This window comes from Elephantulus edwardii, unplaced genomic scaffold (genome assembly GCF_000299155.1).
Source record: "Elephantulus edwardii isolate Elephantulus edwardi_28Jun2011 unplaced genomic scaffold, EleEdw1.0 scaffold00048, whole genome shotgun sequence".
Lineage (NCBI taxonomy): Eukaryota > Metazoa > Chordata > Mammalia > Macroscelidea > Macroscelididae > Elephantulus > Elephantulus edwardii.
Window position 1 is genome coordinate 2,450,461 of NW_006399798.1, and position 23,912 is coordinate 2,474,372.

Consider the following 23,912-nt stretch of genomic DNA (forward strand, 5'->3'; position numbering starts at 1 on the left):
CTAGTAGGACTCAATCTTTCTTAGGCTAAGCTTTACACCTTGTACCAAATTCTACTTCTAACTACAAGCATTCTTTTAGGGCAAATTTTCCCTTTTTTATTATCCAGTTAATATTCAACTGGCTTACATCTTTCCTCTAAATTACAGTATGTCCCATCATTATAACACCCAATATTCATTAACATTGCTACACCAATATCTATCAAGTGTATCATACTTTCCACAGTCCACAGTTTACATTTCAATATAACAAGATCCAGTATAGTTAAATCAATAAACTTTAATCATTTTACATTATATCTTAATATTACATATCCCTCACATTAATTTTTACAATATATCTCAACATTATGACATATAAAGAGAAAAAACATCATCCCTGGTCTTATAAAGAAATTCTGTTTCATCTTCACTCTCTATCCTTTTGTGTTGAGCCATAAAGTAGCTTTTCAACTTACTGTCTTAGTAGCAACAAAAGTAACCTTTGGGGTTTTCTTCTCCATGTCCTAGAAATCTTTTGTGTATCTTCCCAAGGCCAGTGTTTACAAAGCCAAACCATGTTTCTATGAGTCTGAAGCTACGAATCCCACCACTTCCAACACCAGTTGTTTAAGGAGAGGTGGTAACATGGGGAAAGTAGAGTCTGACTACTACCTGCTTCATCAAAGGGAAATGCTTATCAAAAATATCCATAGAATCGTCCAAAGAGCTGCATGGTCAGATGTGCCACCCCGCCTGCTTCTGCATCTAATCCCGTCAATCATTGGGTCCAGTGTTTGTTGTTGACTCACAGACTTTATTCACCATTGGGACGTTTATTAGGTAAATAGCTTGGAGAGTAGGGAGGCAAAGAACCTCACACAATGCAAGTCCAGGTTTGGCCCAGCAGTCCCAAGCCAGATTAACAAGGTATAACTCCTCAATTAGTGCAAGTCCAAGTTCAGTTCAGCAGTCCTGAATGCAAGAGCCTCTGGTTTCCTCAGTCACCCAGCAAACTTTACCTCCAAGCGGTTACAAGCCAGCTTTTTTGCTTCAGTCACCCAGCAGGCAAAACCTTTAACTGTGGCCTTTATCTCTAGGGTTTCTGTGGTTACACCTTGCCACAGTCTCTTCACAGCAATACAACAGTTTCTTCATCCTATCTCCACTACCATCACTGCCTCTCACAGTGTGGAAAGCACTCTCTCGTATTGATCCTACAGCCGTCAGTGATTTGCAAGACCTAGGTCCACAGTTAAGGTAGCTGGAGGCCATGCCCCAGATGGTGGCTAACAAAATGGCTAGAAATGCCAATGTTCAAGGGTTCTGACACCCCTCCCCCAACCTTTGACCTCTCTGCTTTGAGCCCCTGTGGGTAGTGTGGCTGGCAGTCCTGTGGGCGGCACTGATTTGCTGGCCCTTGGGGCCAGAGAGGAGCCCTGCATGGTCCAGATGGTAAAGGTTCCCACCACTGAGGTGGATATTGAATTCCACTCAGAGGCACGTGGAAGAAATCCCTGGCAATCTGTTGTTCTTGTTGTTAGGTGCCATGAAGTCAAGCCCCCCTCCTCTCAACCCTGTGAACAGCAGACGGCCGTTGCCCTGTCCTGCTCCAGGCACTCCTGAAAACCCGGCCCTGAGGACCCCATGGGGCACATGGGTCCCCTGAAGGGGGACCATCCTGTGGCCCCAAGAGCCCTTTCTGAGTGCTGTCATCCTGGGAAAGAAGGTCCCAGTTCTGGGGGTGCTCACTGACCCATCAAAGTGGTCAGGGAGTCCTAGTACGAAGCGGGCAGGAGGGGAATTTGGGCTGAAAGTCTGAGAAAGAGTTCATGAAATTTAATCAGCTGCCTAAGGGAAGCCTAAATTTAGTCAGATTATTATTAGTGTTCGCTCCATTTTTAAATTGCCTTAGGGGAACGTCAAGGAGAAGTTGGAAGCCACTGGTCTGGAGTGATTATTCCGTGTATGCAGAGCAGGGACCCAGGCACCCTCACCTCTGGTGCCTTCTCCAGGACTCGGCTGGGGGAGGGTGTGGCCTGCATGGAGGTCAGCAGGTTCTCCGCTTTGACCAGCTCACCCTGGACCCAGCCCTGAATGCAGACACCCGGCCCTGAGATATGCCGGATGCCCAGCTGCCCCAGGTCTGCTTCTCGTTACAGGTTGATCTCGGGCTCAGGTCCACCTGGTTCTGGTGCAGGTTTTGGAAGACTGATGAGAGGTTGTGAGGACTTACAATGGGTGGTGTGGTGGTTAAAGCCTTGAGCTGCCAGCCTCAAATTCAGTGGTTCAGTCTGCCAGACTCCGAGGGAGAAAGACAGTTTGGCAGTTGGCTTCTGTACAGAGGCCTGAGACTAGGGAGCCCTGCTGGCCCACAGGGCCCCTGTGAGTCCGAATCCGGTCTCTGACAGTGGATCTGACTCGACGTGTTGAAGTTCCTCAGAGAGGCGTTGGGGGAGACCAAGGTGGCACAACCTCGCCCGCTCCACGTGACCAGAGTCCAGCCTGTTACTGGAGCTGCTCAAAGGCCAGCAGCCTGGGCCACTGCATTGAGAGGATGACCCAGTGACGACTTTATTGTATGACGTGACCGTGAGCTTGAGAGTAGAGCTGAGATGTCTTCTCTGTCCTCAAATGGCATTTAGACAAAGAGTTTTGTGTCCGCACAGCATTGGCACCGGGGTCCATGCTCCTCTGTCCATCTGTGTCAGTCCTCTCAACTCACTGCTGTCAGAACTGGCCCTGCAGCGGTTGTTCGGAGGCTGTAAATCACACGGGAGGAGGCTGGTCTTTTTCTCTGGTGTCAGACCAAACCCCACTGCAGCCCACGGCCATCGACCCCCGCGACCCTGAGGACAGGACAGAACCCACCTGTAAGGCTTCCAGCACCTCATGTTGGTCTTAGTGAGTGGCAGTGGACTTGAACTCCTGACCTTTTGATTCTCAGCCAAGCCCTTTACCCTCACCACCACCAGGGCTCCACTACAGTGCAGACACCCTATCTGGGTGCTTTAAAGTGCAGGGTTCACGGGGCTGGGAGGCTACGTCCAGCTGTCCCTGGCATTCCTGAGCTCACAGACACCTCTGCCTCTGGCCTCTTCTGGGAAGTCAGCCTCCCCCGTCAGTGTCTAAACCAGACCCGACCAGGGCTGGGCTGCACTGGTTTCCTGGGACCCCATCAGTGTCTAAACCAGACCCGACCAGGGCTGGGCTGCACTGGTTTCCTGGGACCCTGTCAGTGTCTAAACCAGACCTGACCAGGGCTGGGCTGCACTGGTTTTCTGGGCCCAGACCCGACCCGGGGCTGGGCTGCGCTGGTCTCGTGGGCCCTGGCTCCTCACTCACCTCTCAGGTGGTTGCTGTGTAGGTGAGTCTAACCCACGATGGCCCCTGTGTGACAGCGTAGAACGGTTCCTTGGGGTGCGGACTGGTGGTCTGGGCTGTGACCTCGACAGCCTGGGCAGGCGTGAACCATCAGCCTTAGGTCAGCAGCTGCACAAATGTCCCAATACTGCCGTCTGGTCACCACCCAGAAGCCCTTCTACTCTTGTGGCCGTGTTGACCTTGGTGGGGCCACAGCACTGTCTATGACGCGTCCCTCTCTTGCTCCCTGCGTCACAGGGCTGGGTCACAGTGGCCTGGTGGCATCCTTTCTCCCGGAAGGAGGCCTGTATGTGTGAGTCAGGTGTGTGGGTGTGGCCACGTGACTGTGCCGGGCTCCTGTTTTTCCTGCTGGGCCCCAGGCTCGGGGTGTGGCCAGATCAGCTGCCAGTGTGTCCCCTGCCACTACCAGGGCCTGGCTCCCCCCCCCCGCCCCCCAGCTTGTGTCCTCCTTCCCGGCTCCAGAGCAGATGGGCAAGACAGTGGTCAGAGGGTCTGGCGGTGGAGCTGCTGGTCTGGGAATTGCCCATGTGTTTGTTGACTGTTCCCAGGAACCTGCTGCCCTGGGGTCAGTTCAGGAGGGCAGGGACTTGATGCTCGGGGAGTGGCTGGGGTCAGTGAGGGGCGGGGTCAGTGAGGGGCGGGCACCAGGCTGTGAGATGTGCTCACTGCCCCGGGCCTCTAAGACCCCTTCAGACCCCTCCAGCGAGACAGGAGCAGGGGCTGGGGAGGCCAGCGTTGCCGTAAGCATGTGATGGCCAGAATGGGTGAGACTGCTGGGCGAGGCTGGCCCAGCGCTCCATGCACGTCGGGGCTGTAATGTTCCGGGTGCACACCCGTGGGGACGCACTCTTGTGACACTGGGTGACTGTGCTGAAATGACTGTTAGAGTCACTTAGAAGCCTGGTCCATGTTGCTGTGAGTTGCCAAGGTGGCGGGGGGCGGTCATGGTGGGTTGTTTTGCTCTGATGGGTCTGAGCCTACTGTTGGGTCCACAGAGGTCCTTGGCCAGCCTGCGTCTTTCCTGATAACCTGCCACAGCCTTCACCTTGCTCTTCTGCTTCCGAGGAGAGGCGCACACTGGCTTCCTTCCTCCCAGGCAGAGACCTGACGGTGTCCCTCGTTTGATGGAGAAGTTAAGACCCAGGGGAGTGAGCTTTCTCCCCTCCACCTGCCCGGGTGGCTCTCCTCTCACGGTCCTTCCTGAAGGCCGTGGTCTGTGAGGCCTCTGTGCGCCCCGCAGGGCTCCCCGCTGGTTTACGTCTTTCCTAATTAGCCTGCACGTGCTCACGTGGTCTTGGGGACACAAGCCAAGCTGAGCTCCCTGCCGAGGTGTTGACTCCCTGTGTCCAGGACACACAGCTGTTACCATCCAGCAGGGCACACGGCTGCCCCTGGATAGAGGAGTCAGGTCGGGCTTGAGGGCAGCTAGGCACTGCCAAGCTCAGCCACTAGGCAGGTGTCCTCACTGTCCCACATTACCACAGACGGGAGCCATGGCTCCGGCTGGTCCTTCTGGAGGTGACATTGATGGACTGTGCGCAGCCAGCTGGGTTCTGAGAGCAGCCCTGAGCCAGGCCTCTCAGCGATTGCTGCGTGTTTGCTGCAGCTGCAGAAATCAAACACTGCCGTGTGTGTGTGTGTGTGTGTGTGTGTGTGTGTGTGTGTGTGTGTGTTTGTGTCATGGGTATGTGTGCATAAGGTGAAAACATAGGTGTGATTGATTGTGTGTATGCATGTGTGTATGTAGGTGTGCCCAGGTATATATGTGGTGGTGGTGGTGGTGCTATGTGCTGTTGAGTCACTCGCGACTCATAAGGACCCTTTGTACAATAGCCCTATACCCTGCTCTATCCTGTGCTAATCTTATTATCTCTGACACACCTACCCCGATTACCACAGTCACTGAATCAATCCATCTCATAGAGGGCCTTCCTCTCCTGCGCTGTCCCTCCATCCTCCCAAGCATGATGTCCCTCTCCAAGGACTGGTCCCTCTTTGCAACATGTCCAAAGTATGTCAGACGAAGCCCCAGAATCCTTGTCTCCAAGGAGCACCCTGGTTTCACCCTCTCTAGGATGACTCTGTTTGTTTTCCTAGCAGTCCATGGTATATTCAGTACTCTTCTCCAGAACCACAGCTCAAAGGCATCAACTCGCCTTTTATCCTCCCTAGTCATTGTCCAGCTCTCTGAGGCTCGTGTATGCACGTGCATGTGTGTACACATGTGTGCATGTGCGCATAAGGTATCTTCATGGGTATATTTGTGTGTGTGCACATGTGTATGCATAAGGTGAAAACGTGTGTGTGCTCACTTGTACAGGCATACTGTGTGCATGTGTGTGTACATACATGCCGTGTGTGCACATTTGTGTTCATGTGCGTGTATGTGTATGTAAACGGGGAGGCATTAATTATGACTGATGTACTTTTGGTTTTGTTTCTTAGAAACAATTTCTAGAAAGAGAAATTATAACAGAGAGTGCAAACCAGGGTCTTGCCCTGTTGATCCATCTGAGGGTCCAAAGGAGGAAGTGCCCTCACCCCTCCCGGCTCCTGGTGTGCAGGGACCGAGGTGTGCTCTGTCCCTGGGGGTCCCCCGTAGAGCAGACATCACCAGGAGGTCCTCCAGTTCCTGCCTGCTGGTGTTAACGCGAGGCCTCATGGGTAACATCAAGACAGAGCAGAGGCAGAAGCGCAGGAATGTGACTGCTGGTACCCACTGCGCCTGCCCACCTCGTCTCCTCTCTGCCCACGTCAGCACCATGTTACATTCCCACCAAGCACTATTCTGACCATGATGACCCCACGGGTCACACGGGACTCTTGGCTGTAGTCTTTTTGTGATTTGAGTGACCATTTAAAACACAAGTTGGTTTTCCTTTCAGCCGCTCAAACACACGTTCTATGACGTTAATTACAGTCATAACTGCAGCAGCACATTCCCAGTCCCTCCCTGTGGTTCCCATGTCCTTGCATTCTTCTGTCCCGCCCCTTCCTGCCTTCTGAGCTTTAATCAGATGCCGACCTTTGATCTCCTGTGGTTGATGGCTCTTAGCAATGCGTTCCTCTGGTGTTATTGATCGATCACCTTACAGGCCTGTCTACAGTCAGGGGCAGGAAGTCGAGGCACAGCGTGGTGTCTAAGGATAACTGGGAGCCGTCGTGTCAGCCGGCGTTTCTGTCCCTGTCCCGTTATAGCTGCATGTTCCCGAGCCCTGGCTGGCCATGCCTGAGAGCAGACAGGCTGCACGGGTGAAGGGTCCTCCTTCTTTGTGACTGGAGAGGGTGCCTGTGGAAGCTTCAGATCTCTGCACAGGCTGTCCAGTCCATGTGGCCACCGTGTGACAGGGCTCCCGTCCACTGAGGGTAGGGCCAGCCTTTGTGCAAAATTGCACCCTGGACTGCAGGAGTGGGCTCACAGCACCCTGGGCAGCGGCTCAGGCCCATGCTGCAGGCAGGCTGACATCTGTCGCCCTCCTCTAGGGCTGACCCATGTGAGAGATGACTTTCTGAATGTTCTGGCCCCTTCTGTCACTGAACCTTTGGAACCCCAGCTCCCAAGGCCTCATTCTCTGAGCCACCTTTTTGTCTCCACCCAGGAGGCTCTGCCTGGTCTTCAGGGCACCAGCTCTGCCTGGTCTTCAGGGCACCAGCTCTACCTGGTCTTCAGGGCACCAGCTCTGCCTGGTCTTTAGGGCACCAGCTTGGCCCTGAAGGGCCTTTAAGTGGATGGTGTGGGTCGAGGAGCTGATGACCAGCCGAGCCCTGTGTGTCTACGCAGGAATGCAGCCTGGCAGGTGCTCACCGGCACTGCGGCCTCTTGGGCCAGGTGGGTTATAAATGCTGGTCGCTTCCTTGAACCCTGCAGGAGTTTACCAGTGGTGGGGGGAGGAAGAATCAAAGAAAAAACGCTTGCGTCCCAAAATCCTGGGGTGCTGGTAGTGTGGTGCTTAAAGCATACAGCTGCTAACCGAATGGTCAGAGGTTCAAACCCACAAGGTTCTCTGCAGGAGGGGGATGGGCAGACCCCTCCCATTAAGATTTACAGCCTCAGACACCTGACAGCGCGTCTCTAAGAGTCAGAATCCGGATGTGGGAGCTTGGATTTTTTTTTAAATTTGTTTTGAATGTTGGTGAATTTTGAAGGGTCATTGGCGTGTAACTGGCATGCAGTACTTGATGGGTTTGACATGTAGGAGCAGAGACGGAAAGCGCAGCCCCCGTGTCCAGATGTGACGCATCCAGCGGGAAGGGAAGGTTGTTGGCCAGAGCACGCCGCCTGCACGCACTCTGTGGGAGAAACACTTGGGAGTCTGCCCCCGTGAAGACACAGCCTGGAAAAGGGGAGGGAGCCCCTCACTGGGCAAGCTGGGGTGAGTGGGTGCTGGGGGGTGAAGGAAGAGAAGGATGCAGTGAGGTCTTGGAATAGTGGGGTGATAAAGGCACAGATCATCAGGAGTTAATTAAAGAAAACAAAATGTATGTGAATGATCCTGTGCCAACCAATAAAAAATAAAGCATGGGAAACTCCATGAGGCCGTCCCAGCCCTCCAGCTTGATGGCACCTGATAAGAACGCATAGGTGCAGGTACACCTGGGAAACCATCGTCACCACCAAGACCGAGGACAAACCATCGCCTCCACACGCCCCTCGGCAGCGCAGCCCCCTCCCTGCCCTTGTCCCAGAACGGACTTGTCCACGTCTGTCATTCTAGATGAGTCTGTGTAAGTGGAATCCTGTGGTGCCCAGTCCTTTCTCGTTCCGCTGCTTTCACTTCACATAACGATTTTGTGGCGTATCCACTCAAGTGTCCCTGGTTAGGTGAGCCGTGCCCTCCCCCCGCCCGCCTAACTCTAGAGATTGAAGAACTGGGTGGTTGGGGTGCCTCGCGGCCACCACTGACTGTGTAATCAAGATCAATCAGAATAATCAACCACACGAGACCCAAAGGGCTGCGTTTGTAAGAAGCAAAGTTCAGACAAGAAGGGGCAGGTGAGGAGGACCCACAGAGACGGGGACCCCGGGAGGAAGTGGACGAGTGCTGACACGGCAAGGGGGCAGTGACACTGTCCCTGCACACACTGCTAAATGAGAAGCAAACATGCTCTTTAAATTGCACCCAAACCGTAATAAAATCATAAAACAATGTGGTCGTTCCTGTCCCCTGCGGTGCACATGCGTGTTCGCCCGGTCGGCTCCTTGTCCTCTGACGGCCTCTGTCGGCTTTAGCTGTGAGCCTCATGGGTCGTGTCCGTGTGGCTGTGTCGCCGTGCGTCCTGGTAAACGGAGGGGCGAGGCGGCTGCGTCGCATGGGGATTGTGTGGAACCGCTGGTGAGGCTGCCCAGATGTTCTCTGCGTCGTTGTACCCGGTCTCTAGTGCTGCTGTAACGGACGCCGCGAGCGGATGATTTTAACAAACCGAAGTTGGCTCCCTCGCAGCTCAGGTGCTGGCTGTAGGGGAAGGTCCTCTCTGTCGGCTCTGGAGGAAGGGCTAGTCTCCTCCTACCTTGTGAGGCCCAGCGTTCCAGGGCATCTGCAGGTGTCCTGGCCCGTCGGGGTTGGGAGCTTCCTCGTGCAGACGCCTGAGTCCACAATGAGAGTGGTGGTGCTGGCAGTGAGCTAGACGGTGTTACAGGCCCCACCCTATGGGAACCTCCCCTCTAACCCCTGGGGCAGTGATGGGATTCAGGGTGCTGCCTTCCACCCTACATTCTCTTACAACTACTTAGCTTTTCAGATTGTGGGGACCACTACGTGGCTCCCACATTAGAAAACACACCGTGCATTCTTGGGGTGACGTGGTTCAATCATGGTGGTGGTTGTAACTGTCTCATGTTCCCGCCTGCTGTGTATGAACACCCCACTTCCTCCATGTCCTCGTCAACATACGCTTGCTTGATATTGGGGAGGGGTTCTGGTTATATTGAGGGTGGTATTAACTGGCATTTCCCTGACTCCTGAGCGTCTGGCCCCATGCCTCTTGTCTAGTTTCCGTCACCGAACACCACGGCCACCCGTGGAGTAATCCACCCCTCTCATTGCCGGGCCCCCTTCCCTCGACTTGCATGTACCACGTGTGTGCCCGCCTGCCCGCTCTCTGGGTTGTGTTGTGTGGTCAGTTACGAAGAAGCTGTTGTAAACACCAGGACTTTGTGTGAACGTTCTTCCCGCCTCCTGAGCAGACCTTCAGAGCCTTGGTTCAAACCCCCAGCTGCCCCGTGGGAGGAAGACAGGCGAGCGCCTCTCAGGCAGTTTCATAGCCTCGGAAATTCGCTGGCGGGCAGCTGAGCCGGTTCCCGCTCTACAGCAACGAGCAGAAAGAGATGGGTTATTTTATGTTAAAATATTAAACTGTAGATATTTGCAGCTTTTTTTTTCACTCATCAAGGTCGAAGGTTTTAGGGGTTCGTTTTTCTAGATAACTTTTGTTGTTGAGAACAGACAGAACAGAACAGACATTCAGCAGTTGTGCACGTCCAATTTGGTGGTATTTCTGCCCTGCCTCTCCTCTCTGAGCTGCCTCATTCTCCAGCACCAGAAGCTCAACCCCAAATCCTACTTCATCTGGAGTTGCTGCCGTCAGCTGGTTCAGCGAACAGAGATCGTGGAGAGCTCAGCGCTCCAGGTCACTGACTTCCTGGGGATTCCTGCCTTGCATGTTTCTGCTGCTCTGAAATGACCGGGCTAAGACACCTCCTCTTTCTTGAGCCTCCTCCTGCTCGCTCTGGGAAGCGTGTTTACCTTCCGTCCAGGGAGGACTTATCGCTGGAGTAAGCCACCCTTGGCTTTGAATGGACTCCACGTCATGATTTTATGAAGAAACCAAATTATATGCAGCACATATTCTCAAAACTCAGCCACTGTGATTGAGTAAACAGTTGTTGTTGTTGTTGTTGTTATGTGCCGTCGAGTCGCTTGCGACTCACAGCGACTGTATGTACAACAGCCCTAAACTCTGCTCTGTCCTGTGCCAGTCGCACTGTCTCTGACACTCCCATCCCGATTACTCCAGTCACTGAATCAATCCACCTCATAGAGGGTCTTCCCTTCCTGCACCGTCCCTCCACCCTCCCAAGCATGATGTCTCTCTCTAAGGACCGGTCCCTCCTTACAACATGTCCAAAGTATGTCAGACAGAGCCTCAGAATCCTTGCCTCCAAGGAGCCACCTGGTTTGACCCTTTCCAGGACAAATCTGTTTGTTTTCCTAGCAGTCCATGGTATTCTCAATACTCTTCTCCAGCACCACAGCTCAAAGGCATCAATTCTACTTCTATCCTCCTTAGTCATTGTCCAACTTTCTGATGCATAACAAGTGATTGCAAAGACCATGGCCGGTGTCAGACACACCTTAGTCTCCAGAGAGACACCATTGCTCTTCAGTACTTTGGAGAGGTCCCTAACAGCAGACTTTCCCATTGCAATAACGTCTTTTAATTTCCTGACTGCTGGTGCCAAGAGTGTTGACTGTGGAGCCGAGCAAACTAAAGCTGTGAACAACCTCAATCTCTTCACCATCCATCCTGATGCTGCCAATTGGCCCAGTGGTGAGAATCTTTATCTTCTTGATATTGAGCCTCAATCCATATTGAAGGCTGCAGTCCTTGACCCTCTGCAGCAAGCACTTCAGGTCCTCCTCACTTTCAGCAAGCAGGGTTGTGTCATCTGAGTAAACAGTAATAAAAAAAATTAAAACACTCCACGTTTCAAATTCTCCCTAGGTTTTTACTTTTTAAAAAATTTCTATGACCTCAGAGGAAGCTCTGGTGACCTAGTAGTGGTAAGAAGCTGTGCTGTAATCCCAAAAGGACAGGGTTCAAATCCACCAGTTGCTCTATGGAAAAGGGTGGGCAAATCTCCTGTGCTATTTAAGGCCGCCAAAAAGCCTGGAGAGTCTGCGATGAGCGAGTTCCAACTCGAAGGCACAAAACAACAACAAAAACACGACCTCAAAGCTCCCGGGCGTTGTTCATTTCCATTCCCGCCACAGGTTTTGAACCACTTGTTGCCCTGTGCCCGTGTTAGACTGTCATGGGGCTCATGACGCCTGTGTCAGAGTAGAAGCCCGTGTCTCAGGTGCTCAGTGACTGATCTTTACAAAGACGTTGCCAGGCCTGTCTTCCCAACCCCCTTTGGATGGATCGGAACCGTCAACCTTTCGGCTCACGGCCACACACCTAGCCGTTTGGACCACCTAAGGACCCTGCTCTCTGCTATGACGTGGGCACTGCACGGTCCTGAGCCTGCGGGGTACCGGCTGCAGTTGGAGAGTCAGTGAGGCCAGGCCCTGGTGGTGCAGTGGTTAAGTGCACTGCTGTTAGAGACCAAAGGCAACTAACCCCAAACCCCAAAATCAAAACCCTAAATCCTTTATGTGGGATCAAGTCTAACTCACAGCAACCCTTCATCTGGTTTTCAAGGAGGCCCCATGGGGCAGCCCTGCGCCACCCTGAGGGTCACGATGTGTCCAGTCAGCCCGGGAAGCCCATGGGGAAATTCTGTTGTCACGTGGGTCACTATGAGTCTGAACCAGCCCAGGAATCCCATGGGAAGTTGCACTCCAACCTGGAGGGTTGTTATAGGAGGAGGATGGCACTCTCCTTGGCTCGGAAAACCCGCTGGAGGGTCAGCTGTGGATCGGTTCCGACTCAGCGGTCCACGTGGAGCTGCGAGGGGGAGCTGGCAGCCTAGTCCACGGCTGCCTCCGTGGGGGTTCAAATCCACCAGCAGCTCTGTGGGAGAAAGGTGGGCGATCTCACAGCCTTGAAAACCTGCTGGGGGTTGGGCTCTCGGGCTCTGACTCGATGGTGTGAGAGAATGAGGGTGTGAGTGGTGGGGATCTGTGAGCCATTCCCGCCTGGGAAAGCCAGCGGGCAGTTCTGCTGTCCCATGGACACACACCGAGTCAGGGTGGACTTGCTGGCCCCACAACACGGGGTGTTCTGCTGGAAAGCAGGTGCTTCGAGGAGGGCTGGCCAACCCTCCCCTCTGGCTCCCCCGATGCCCAGTGACCAGTCCTCCCAGCCTCACGGGGGAGTCTAGGTTCTCAAGTAGGGCTGGGGTGGGCAGAGGCAGAAATACTGCTGCTTGGTGGCCCGTCCTCTGGGTTTGGGGCAGGCGAGCTGATGCCCTGCCCGAGCGGACAAGCGTGTGTGTTCCGCGAGGCGGCCACATTGTTGGGTAAGCAGATTATACAGCCCAGCATGAAGTGGCGAGGTGGGGGGCTGTCTTCAGACCTACCACTCGCCTTGTTTTGCAGACAGTAGCTTCCTGGTGCAGCCCTCCTGTCAGAGTCCTCTCCCGGCCCTGGCCTTCCTGGACAGTGTGAACTCTGGGCCAGTCACATGCCCTCCCACCACCGCCCTCTCCTGCTGTCTGTGTTCATCTGAGTGTTTCCTGGGGGAGTGCCTGGGCAGTGCCAACGATGAGCACACCTGGCTGCTCCCAGAAAAGTTGTACATTTTAATCCACCCGGAAGTGCCTGGGGAGAAAGGCCTGGCCGTGTACTTCCGGGGACCCAGTCCTTGAGCACCCGTGTTGCCCAGCTCTGCCCAGGCACATGAGGTCAGGTGAAGCAGCATTGGCACTGTGACGATCAGTGTCAGGGCTTGCATCTCAGGGGGGTCACGGAGTGGTGTAGATGGTAAATCAGGCACTAGGAATAAAGGCCTGGCAATCTCCTTGTGCATTCACACAGGAACACCAGGAGTCAGTCGACTTCATGTGACTGATGGGTCCCCACAGAAGAGCTGGTACTGCTAGCTCCTTAGATAGATGTGGAGACCTGCTGACCTGCCCCGCACACCCAGACCAGGACGTCCAAGAAGCAAGTCATCCCCTTTGGGGAGGTTCACATGAGGAGGAACTAAACACAAGCCGTCCCAAGCCGCTTCCTTCAGTGCCCAGAGCCCTGCTGGGAACGGGGCCCTCCAGTGAGCGTGGCTCTGTGCTGGAGAGTAAGCTGAGGTGCCCACAGGGCTGCTGTGTGGGGCTGGGGTCAGGGCCTGGAGACCTGCCAGGTCCTAGTATCAGGCATTCATTCCTTACACACTCTCTGCCACTCAAGGGCGCTCTGGTGGCCAAGTGGTAAGGAGCTTCCCTGCCAACCCAGAAGCACACGGTTCAAATCCACCAGCTGCTTTGTGGAGAAAGACGGAAAGTCTCCTCCCTTACGATTTATAATGCACTGAAAACCCGCTGGAGGGCTAATTATGAGTCGGTTCCAGTTGGAGGGCACACAGCAACAACAATGACCAAAGGGGCAGCAGTTCGAATCCACCTACTGCTCCACATGAGGAAAATGTGTCATTTCTCTATGGAAACAGGTGGCCTCGTCCTTCTCCCAGGCAGGGACGGGTGCGTCTGAGTCACCAGCCTTCTGGTCTGCAGCCGAGCCCTATGACCGCCGTGCCACTGCGGCGGTGGGTGTAGAGGCAGTGACATACAGTGATAAGAACATGCGTCACAGAGCCACTCTGCTTGGACCCTCGTCCCAGCTCTGCTGTGTGACCCTGGGACAGTTATCAACCCTCTGGGCCACCATTTCCTCTTAAACATTGGCATTAGTGACACTGCCCAGTCTGTGGGCTCTCTGGAAGGATGGAAAAGTGGCTAACGCGGGTCCACGCTGTGCCCCGTCCGCATTCATTATCAGTTAGGACTAACAACTCAAGTGCACGCTTACATTTTGGTTTCCTTTCCTTCTTTTTGAATGGAGTTTATAGCCTAGTCTCAATATTAAAAGACGAGCTCAAGAGTTAGAAAATCTGGATTCTTGAACCAACACATTTAAAATCATTAGTGTTTTCTCTGTTGTTGACAATATATGCAACACACACCAGTGCAGCAGCTTCTCCTGTCCCGGTCAGCTCAGCGGCATGGCTCCGTTTCTGTCCTGGTCACCTGTGTGACATGTTAGCGTGCCGCCCTCTCACTCTCCTTTTCTGCGTTGTCGCTCTGTCGTTCACGTAAACCCACTGCCACGAGGTCCTCATCTAACCCTTCGAGTTGTCCTTGTCAGTTTGACCTCCGATGAACAGTACTTTAAAGAAGCGTAGTGTCAGAGGCAGAACCCCCTCACCCTTAAGCTGACCAGTTTGGTTTTAAAAGCTTTAAGGGGATATTTTTGGTTGAAGGTTTAAAGGCAGTAGCTTCGGGGGTTCGTTCCGCCCCCTTGAAGGCCTCGGCAAACAGCTCCTGTGCTGAGCGCTCTGGTCACTGGTTCTACACATTGTCCTGACCTGTCTTCACCATTTAATGAGCAGCACAGGCTCAGGGGCTCAGTAACTGCCCACTGTCACGTAGTGCAGCTCTGACCCCAGCTGGAGTGACCCCTGTGCTGGACTCAGGTAGAGTGGAAGCGAGTCCACTCATCCACCCTGACTCCAGCTGGTCTCTGTCTGAGAATTGCCCACAGGGCCGCAGGCGCACCTGCTAAGCCCAGCCAGTGAGTTACCGCGAGTCCCTGGTCTCCCCTCATCCTCTGCACTGCCCTGTGACTGGTGTGGTCAGCGGAAAGTGTGACCACCCCCCACTGTCTGCCCCACCAGCTCCCCACCCAGCACTGACACCAGCCTGCGTTTCCCAGAGAGCAACGGGCTGGTGCCCACGCCGCGCTGGGAGGAGCCACAGAGGGGCTGTGCCCTGGAGCAGACGTGTGGGGTCTTCCGCGTGGACTTGGGACACATGCGCTCACTCCGCCTCTTCTTCAGGTGAGGACCCTTGGCCAGCACTGCCGTCTGAGTGCCCGGGTGGGCAGCTGGAGTGCACCTCTGACCCACATGTCCTGGGCTGCTGGTCGCCACCACGGCTTAGGATGGACTTCAGTCCACGGGTTTGCACTGACCCAGTTCTGGAAATACACTGCCAAGCCCTTCTCTCCGTCATGCCCGTGCCCAGTGTCCAGCGAGGATGGGCAGAGGGGAGGTCTCTGGGGTGGCCCCTGGCCCCAGCTTGAAAAGCCCTGGTGCTGGAGTTGGTGACTGTCTTGTGCCCACCGCTCTCAGTGACGAGGCCTGCACCAGCGGTCAGCTGGTGGTGGCGAGCCGGGAGAGTCAGTACAAGGTCCTCCACTTCCACCACGGCGGCCTGGACAAGCTGGCAGACGTGTTCCAGCAGTGGAAGTACTGCACCGAGACGCACCCCCGGGACCAGGTACCGTGGGCGCGACAGACAGGCACATGCTGTCGCACCCACTCTGGGGTTTGGAGGCCCTGCCCCCTCCTGCTGGACCCAGGACCAGCAAGGAGACACCAGTGGCCAAGACCCTCGTCTGTCCCCCTCTCCTCAAGTGGGCCAGGTTCCAGTCTCCTCCAGACCAGGGCTTCAGCCTGTGCCTGGGGGTCCCTGAGGAAGACTCTGTGTCGTGCACGGGGGCTAATGATCCAGCTTTGGGTCTGAAAACTGCCCCAGCCTGCAGGCTTGAGGGGACTTGAAGTTCATGTTTTGACAAGGCCTCCTGCCATATTTTGTTCAACCTACATACAAATAATGATAGGAGAGCTTCAATTATCCCTTCAAGATACAGTATGTGCTGATTAGAATGGGGGAGGAAGACTGACTTTGAAATCCCTCCTTCCCACCGGGGACCCCTGCTGCTCGCCCTCCTTACAATGGCGGCTCGCCCCCCCTTCCCGGGAACAACCTTTGATTTGGGAATGAAATGTCAGGGCGTTGCGCCCAGCATCACGACCGCCCCACAGAGTCTGCTCCAAACAGCGCGCCCTTTGTATATGGCCAATCACATGTAATTTATCGCAGGCCCCCGGCCGCGGGTGGGGGTGGGCACCACACAGGAATCCCGCTTCTGGGGCTGGGGTGGGAGAAGGGGGGTGGCAGTCCGGCCAGGGGAGTCCAGAGTGGGGAGGAAGGTTTTTTCATTTTAATTGCATCCAATTACAGTTGCCAGTCAGGCCACGCTCCCTGCCTTTCAGGAGGGGGCTTTTCAGCCCTGGGAAAAGTGAGGCCAAGGAGTGGGACACTGTCCCCCTGTCCATCAGGTCACCGATGAGAAAACCTGCATGCAGTTCTCCATCCGGCGTCCCAAGCTGCCCTCGTCTGAGACTCACCCTGAGGAAAGCATGTACCAACGGCTGGACGTGGCAGCCTGGCTTGGTCACCTCAATGAGCTGGGCCAGGTGGAGGAAGAGTACAAGCTGCGGAAGGTAGGCCACCCGCCCACCTGGGAGGTCCACCTGGGAAGCCCACTAGGGGATCCCCCTGGGAGACCCACCTGGAGACCCACCTGGGGGACCGACTAGGGCCACCACCTGAGAGGCCCACCTGGGGGACCCACCTGGGAAGCCCACTAGATCTCCCCTGGGAGACCCACCTGGGAGACCCACCTAGAAGACCCACTAGGATACCTCCTTGGGAGACCCACCTGGGAGGCCCACCTGGGGAACCTATCTGGAAGGCCCACTAGGAGACCCACCTGGGAGGGGGCTGAGAGCCACAGCCAAGGGGTACCTTGTGTGAGGTGCTGTGTGAATGTCCCCTGTGAACAATCAAAGCCACAAGGCTAAAATGAAACTGCCGAGAGGGCCTGGGGGACCCGTGTCAGCCAGCTCTGAAGGGTGACAAGCAGCATTTCCAAGATCGAGGATTAGGCCACTACGTGAGAACCACACGCTAATCTGCACCCGCCCCAGGGGGGAACATTGACATTGAAATGAGCTGGGCTGGACGGGTGGGAATGCGGCTGGCCAGTCCCCTTCCAAACATGTGCAAATCACAGCGCTCCAATCAAGGCCTCAGTTGTGAGCAGCACACCAGAGCCCTGCCACCTGGGCACTGGGGGCTGGGGGTGGCCTTTGAGCTGCCCCAGCCTACCCCCCTCCAATTCGGGCTGCTTCCTGCAGGCCATTTTCTTTGGTGGCATTGATGTGTCAATCCGGGGTGAGGTCTGGCCCTTCCTGCTGCGCTATTACAGCCACGAGTCCACCTCAGAGGAGCGGGAGGCACTGCGGGCACAAAAGCGGAAGGAGTACAGCGAGATCCAGCAGAGACGGTAACACAGCAGGCAGGGGAGGGTCCCTGAGGTGTCTGTGCTGTGTGCTGTCACCGTGGGCCATCGGCGTGCACCCCAGCAGGCAGGGGAGGGTCCCTGAGGTGCCTGTGCTGTATGCTGTGTGCTGTCACTGTGCGCCATCGTCGTGTGCCGGGGTCTCTGGGAATAGACTGACATGACAGTTACTGCTGCACACAGTGAGGCTCTAGCTCACACACCAGGGCTCTAGAAGTTTCCATCACCCCGTTGAACACTGGGGTAGGGCCAGCCTACAGGGCCACCGGGTCCTTGAGGACTTCCGCCACCGGTGGGTTGTGCCCCACTGTCCTCTTGGGGAGCTGTGAGCCCTGAGGCTGAGTCAAGGTTGAGGGTAGCAGCACCCACTCGAGTCAGGCTGCCGGGTGGCGGTAGGAACCACAGCACAGCTCCTGCTCCGGGCGCAGTGAGCACGCCGGCTGATGCAGTGCACCTGATGATGTCATCTATCTGATGATGCCATGTGCCAGTGGTACCATGTGCTGATGTGTGTCTGCCTTCTGCCAGCCTGCTGATGTTCGCTGGCCCTCCTGTCCCCGTGCAGGCTCTCCATGGCACCAGAAGCGCAGCGGGAGTTCTGGCGCCGTGTGCAATTCACCGTGGACAAGGATGTGGTGCGCACAGACCGGAGCAAGCAGTTCTTCCGAGGGGAGGGCAACCCCAACGTAGAGAGCATGAGGTGTGCTGCCCCCCACCCAACTCCCAGCCAGCACAGGTCCCCCTGAGGATGACAAGCCACTGAGGTTTACCACTCCCCCAGCAGATAGACAGGAGGGCCATTCCAATGTGGGGAGAATGAGGTGCACAAACCTGAGCACCACCTGAACCTCAGGCCTCGGTTTACCCTTCTGCGGTGGTCATTCTTCCAGGTCCATGTGCAGGTAGAGCCGCTGACACCTGATGTACTGTGTACATTACAACTACCTAATGTGCTTAATTAACGTTCCAGAGCCCACAGCACCCCCTGAAGTGTCCAGCAGAAGGTCTCCCTGACCCCTACAGATGCCCCGGGCTGGGCTCACCCTAGCTCTGAAAAGCTTTCCTGCATGGCTCTCAGTGGGTGGTCCTCAGGCCAGGTCCCCACCGTCCCCCTGAAGCCATGCAGAGCTGAGACTTGCGTATGTGACAGTGGCTACAGCCTGGCCAGTCCCTGTCGACAGCAGTGTGGAGACCAGTGCCACGTCCCCTCTTCCCCAGTGCTCGTGGGGTCTCTGGGTGATGCGAGGGTCCCAGCTTCCTCTGCTGAAGCCTTTCTCCTCACGGCACACAGTCCCGGCTCTGTGGCACTTGGGTCACCATGCACTGGCATTGATTCCATGGCAACAGGTGACTTTGGCAAAGCAGGAGCCCATGAGGCCAGCTCCAGGGCCTGGGGTCAGCGGCAGCCCTGAGGACTGCCAGGTGCCTGGACAGTGAAGGCACCGATGGGGACCCAGGGGGGCACATTGGTCAGGGGACAGGCCCTGGGTGGACAGCATGGGCACGGCACACTGGGGCCGGCCCTGCTCACCTCCCTGCCCTTGCTGCCAGGCGGATCCTGCTTAACTATGCGGTGTACAATCCGGCCATCGGCTACTCCCAGGGCATGTCAGACCTGGTGGCGCCCATCCTGGCCGAGGTCCTGGACGAGGCAGACACCTTCTGGTGCTTCGTCGGGCTGATGCAGAACACCATCTTTGTCAGCTCCCCGCGGGACGAGGACATGGAGCAGCAGCTGGTGAGGCGCTGAGGCGTGGGTGCCCACGGTGCCCAAGTGGGCTCCATCCTGCGTGGCCCAGCACAGAGAAGCCGACTGGGCCTCCTGCTCAGGATGGACCCTGGAGGGAAATCCCGCAGGACCCTGTGGGGGGCCCTGTGCAGTGCCCGTGGCTGCAGGTCAAGAGCAGGAAGTGAGTGTGAGGGTCTTGAAGTCCCAGCCCTGTCTCAAGTAAACGAACTCATTGTCATCAAGTGGCGGCCAAGGCAGAGCTGAGGCGCCAGCGGTCTTCACAGCGTGAAGGATGTGGGAGGTGCCCGCCTGCCTCCCCAGAAAGGTCACTGCCGTCACGTTAGCCCACGACTCCCTACACACACACCACGGCGTCTCTAAATGACTACGCTGTGTGACCATGGGGGTCTCCAGAACCCCGCTGGGGGCCAGGGGCAAGGCAGCCCCCAAGATGGGTGGCAGAGAAGCAGGTGTGGTCATATGTAGCCTAGGTCTCGTCCCATGTCACTGAACAGCCTGTCACTGACCTTTCCTGCTGGAGAAGAGTCTTGGGGTTCCAGAGGTCCCCTTCCTGCTCTGGGAATGAGGGATTTGGCAGCCACTTGGCCTGGTGGGGGTGGAAGGAACCAGCAGTTGTGTGCTGGCGGCTGGCTCTGGCCTTCTCTGTCCTCCGTCCACTATGTATGACACTTGGGGCCACGCTTGGCCTCGACCAAAACCCAAACCACCGCTGTCTGGTCCACGTTGATTGGCAGCCGCTGTGGGGCTTCTGAAGCTGTGTGTCTTGGGGGAGCCTGTCTCCTTCCTGTAGATGGACTTGAACTTGGCCTTAGAATCAGCAGCCTGACACGCAGAGCTCTACGGTGCTACCTCCCACGTCCGAAGCAGTGGAAAGCGCCCAAGGCAGAGTGGTGCACCCTGGGGACTGAGAGCACAGAGCAGGTGAGGCTGACCAGCCTGCCCTCCCCCCAGATGTACCTGCGGGAGCTGCTGCGCCTGACGCACCTGCGCTTCTACCAGCACCTGGTCTCGCTGGGCGAGGACGGCCTGCAGATGCTCTTCAGCCACCGCTGGTTGCTGCTGTGCTTCAAGCGCGAGTTCCCCGAGGCCGAGGCCCTGCGCATCTGGGAGGCCTGCTGGGCCCACTACCAGGTGAGCGGGGGCGGCCGTCCGGGGGGACTGCCCATCAGCCTCATGTCCATACCCTACCGGGGCACTTCCCCCTGGCCCCATATCCACTCCCCCGGATACTGCCCGCCAGTACCCTGTTCACCTCCTCAGAAAATGCCCCCTGGCCCCATGTCCACATCTACTAAGGCACTACTTACTAGTCCCACATCCCCCCTTTGGGGACTGCCTGCCAACCTCATGTCCACTCCCCTCGGGCACTGCCCACTAGCCCTTGTCTGTCATCTCAGGGGCTACCCACTAGCCACACATCCACTCCCCATCCCTGTGTCCACTGTCTTGGAAACTGCCCACAAGCCCCCTATCTGCCTTCTCAAAATGCCCACCAGCCACATGTCCACACACTGTCAAGGTACTGCCCAATGGCCCTGTGTCCACTTCCTTTGAGACCGCCCACCAGCCCCCTATCTACCTTCTCAGAGAATGCCCACCAGCCACATGTCCACACCCTACCAGGGCACTACTTAGCAGTCCTGTGTCCCTCCGCTTGGGGACTGCTCACCAGCCCCGTGTCCACCCCTACCAGCAGGCTGTTCACCTGCCCCCCAGCGACTCCCTCTAGATGATGCAGACAGATGCTAACTGAAATGTTGGGGGCTCACACCCTCCCGGCGGTGTGCCAGAGGGCAAGTGTCAGAATCCCACAGACCGCAGCCCTCCTGATGCCTGTGAGGTGGCCATGCCCTGGAACTGACCGATGGTCGCTGGTTGTGGGTGGGAACTAGGTGAGCTTGGCCGACCAGCCCTGTCTGCCCACACCCTCTCCTTCCACATCCTCTGGAGAGGCCCCACATCCTGAAGCAGCCTGTCGCCAGGGGCTGCAGAAGCATCATCCACGCGTGAGAGCTGAAGGCCCTATGTGGTCCTGGCCCTGCTGCCTGGGGGTGGTCTAGGCTGTGTCTCCCTCATGGGCGTCAGGTCAAGGTGGCAGTCCCTATGGCAACATCAGAGCTTGGGTGTGAGGACATGGTTCCAAGTAGTCTGGATGCTGGAAATCTGAGCCTAAACATAGACTTCCCATCCCATCCTCCCTCTGGGCAAGACTGAGTGTCTCTCAAAGGCACGCATCCTTGGGGCATCCGGCAGGCCAGTGCAGGCCGGACTACAGTCAGCACCGAGCGTGCTTCCTGCTCCCCAGTCAGGTGCCTCCCAGGCGCGGGCAGCGCCACCACTCCAGCTGTTTGTCTGGGGACAGGATGTGAGCTGCTCCTCCCACCCCCCCGCCAGCTCCTCTATCCCGGTTCTGCCCCAGACCAAGCCCGCCACCCTTGGGCCAGCCCCGACTCCCAGTGACCCTGCTGGGTAAAGCAGAACCGCCTGAATGGTTTCTGAAAAGCAGCTCCTCTGGACAGCGGCCCAGTACTTAACCACTGCACCACCAGGGTGGTCAGGCGTCTTTGTCATTGTGGCGAGACTTGGGTGCCCTGCTGTCTGGCCACATGCTAGCCCAGGTGTGGCTGTGAAGGCCTTTCACAGATGTGGGTAACACCTGTAATCCTGTGACCTCCGTCACGTGGCTGGGCCTTGTCCAATCAGTTGGTCCAAGCACTGAGACTCCGTGAAGACGGAAGCGTCCTGCACTCCAGGCTGCAGCACAGAAACGGGGTCGTTTCCAGGGTCGTTGCTGGCCTGCAGGCCGACTCCGGGCTGCACCGGCGTCTTTCACCGAGTGTCCAGCCTGACCCACACGCTTCAAGCCCGGGGGCCTCGGCAATCGCAGGAACCAGCTCGTCAAAGCAGATCTACACGGAGGCAGTGGTGGCTCAGGTCTCTGCTGGAGGTCCAGGTTCAAGTCCTGAGGTGCTGTCACCAGAATGGCAGCTCACAGCGTCACCTTCCCGTGGACTTCCTTCCACAGCAGCACCTGAGGGATCCCTAGTGATGCTTTCTGTCCTCCTTACCTGTAAGCCGGAGTTCCCACACATCCCTGGAGAGAACCACAACTTAAACATCTAGAAAAAGTAAAAGTATCACACCTTTAAATCACAGTACCATGCCCACCGTCCAAATGGATATCTTTGCCTAGTTTCATGTGCAAATATATTTACATCTGTCTAGTTTCATGCAGCTAATGTGAAAATTCAGGAACAAAACGATAGCATTAAAGTGGAAGCGACATTACAATCATTTTCGTCTTCGGGAGCTCTGGGGGTGTGGCCACCGAGTCATGCCGGTGACCCAGAATTATGTTTTTTTTAACATTGACCTTTACTGTTAGGTGATGGGTAAAGACTGCACAATCAGTACCGACCCAAATAATGTAGAAGTTGTAGACAAATGTACATGGAAATATGTCATTAACGGGATAATAGAAGAAAATGAGCAAGTAAATCACACACATTTCAGCCCTGCAGCAGAATCTCAACTGAACCAGAACTTGCCCTCGTCGGACTCAGAGCTGCCAACGTGGGAATCACTTCACAGAAGTCAGCACCTCCCCCAGCTGACTTTCAGGTGATGTTACAAGATCAGAAAGCCTCGGCTGCACCATCCTAGGTCAAGAATAGTTTGAGGTTAGAGCTTTGAAAAGCCCCTTTCTCAGAAGGCCACAAATGCACACAGGTGGTCAGAAATCATGCCAGGCTCAAAGAAAGGACAGGGAGAAATCCCACCACATTCCATTCCCTTCTGTCAAGATGTTGCCCAGTGCTTGACTTGTTGCTCAGCCGATGGTGTGTTGAGTGTCTTCTCAGCCCAAATATTCCTATTGAAAGTTCATTCTTGGAGCTCTTGTCAAGGAAGCGACTCCCTGAAACTTCAGTGACTGATGGGAGGCTCTGCTTAGACGGCTTCACTTGTGGCCGCTGCTTCCTTGCTGGCCACTGAGCGGACCTGGAGTTCAGGCTGGAGGCGGTGCGGGGCAGCCACCCAGCACCTTCTTACCCTCCTCCTTAATGCAGAAGGCATCTAACCACCTGCCCACTTCCCTCCTGCCCACCGTCTTGAACCTGGCTCTTCCCTCTACTCTAGTTGCAACTTCATCTGCTTTTAGATGTGCCCTGGTGGTAAGGAGCTGCGCTGCAAACCCAAAGCCATACGATATGAATTCACCAGCTACCCACGCTGAGACAGACTAGGAAGAAATGCCTGGCAGTCTCCTTCCTAAAGACAGACTGTGAAACCCCGAGGGGTCACAGCAGCCTGATCTGTGTGCCTAGGGTCGGCCTGAGTGGGGCTGACTAGCCAGCAAGTGACAACAGACTGTCCACTGTCCACTCAGGAGAGCCCTGACAGATTCCAGGACAAACTGCACGGTCTGCTGAGGCCACTCAGCCTGGGGGCAGCAGGGCCAGTGTCTTCCTGGGTGTTGGACTCCACACATGTCCTCGCTAAAGCCCTTACACACAGGTCACTCTTGAGAGTGGACGAGTCTTCTTTGCCTCCAGCCCCAGGAGCCCAGAGCATCCCACCTGAGCATCATAGATTGCCACGGCCACCTTCAGGACAGGGTGACCACCTTCAGGACAGGATGACCACCTTCAGGGCAGGATGACCACCTTCAGGGCAGGATGACCACCTTCAGGACAGGATGCCACCTTCAGGGCAGGATGCCACCTTCAGGACAGGATGACCACCTTCAGGGCAGGGTGACCACCTTCAGGGCAGGG

General features: G+C 56.0%; 1 protein-coding gene across 2 annotated transcripts in view; it reads left to right on the forward strand.

Annotated features, from left to right (window-relative positions):
• TBC1D16 (TBC1 domain family, member 16) overlaps positions 1-23,912 on the forward strand; it is a 55,777-nt gene that overhangs the window by 29,902 nt on the left and 1,963 nt on the right. Inside the window, exons 5-12 of one of the 2 annotated variants that reach the window (XM_006886165.1) lie at positions 10,623-10,649; positions 14,952-15,075; positions 15,370-15,517; positions 16,363-16,527; positions 17,224-17,372; positions 17,953-18,087; positions 18,939-19,125; positions 20,089-20,268. In XM_006886165.1, coding sequence (XP_006886227.1) covers positions 10,623-10,649; positions 14,952-15,075; positions 15,370-15,517; positions 16,363-16,527; positions 17,224-17,372; positions 17,953-18,087; positions 18,939-19,125; positions 20,089-20,268 — 1,115 coding nt within the window. Of the gene's footprint in view, positions 1-10,622; positions 10,650-14,913; positions 15,076-15,369; positions 15,518-16,362; positions 16,528-17,223; positions 17,373-17,952; positions 18,088-18,938; positions 19,126-20,088; positions 20,269-23,912 lie in introns of both variants that reach the window. The other variant, XM_006886164.1, reaches the window with a different exon arrangement.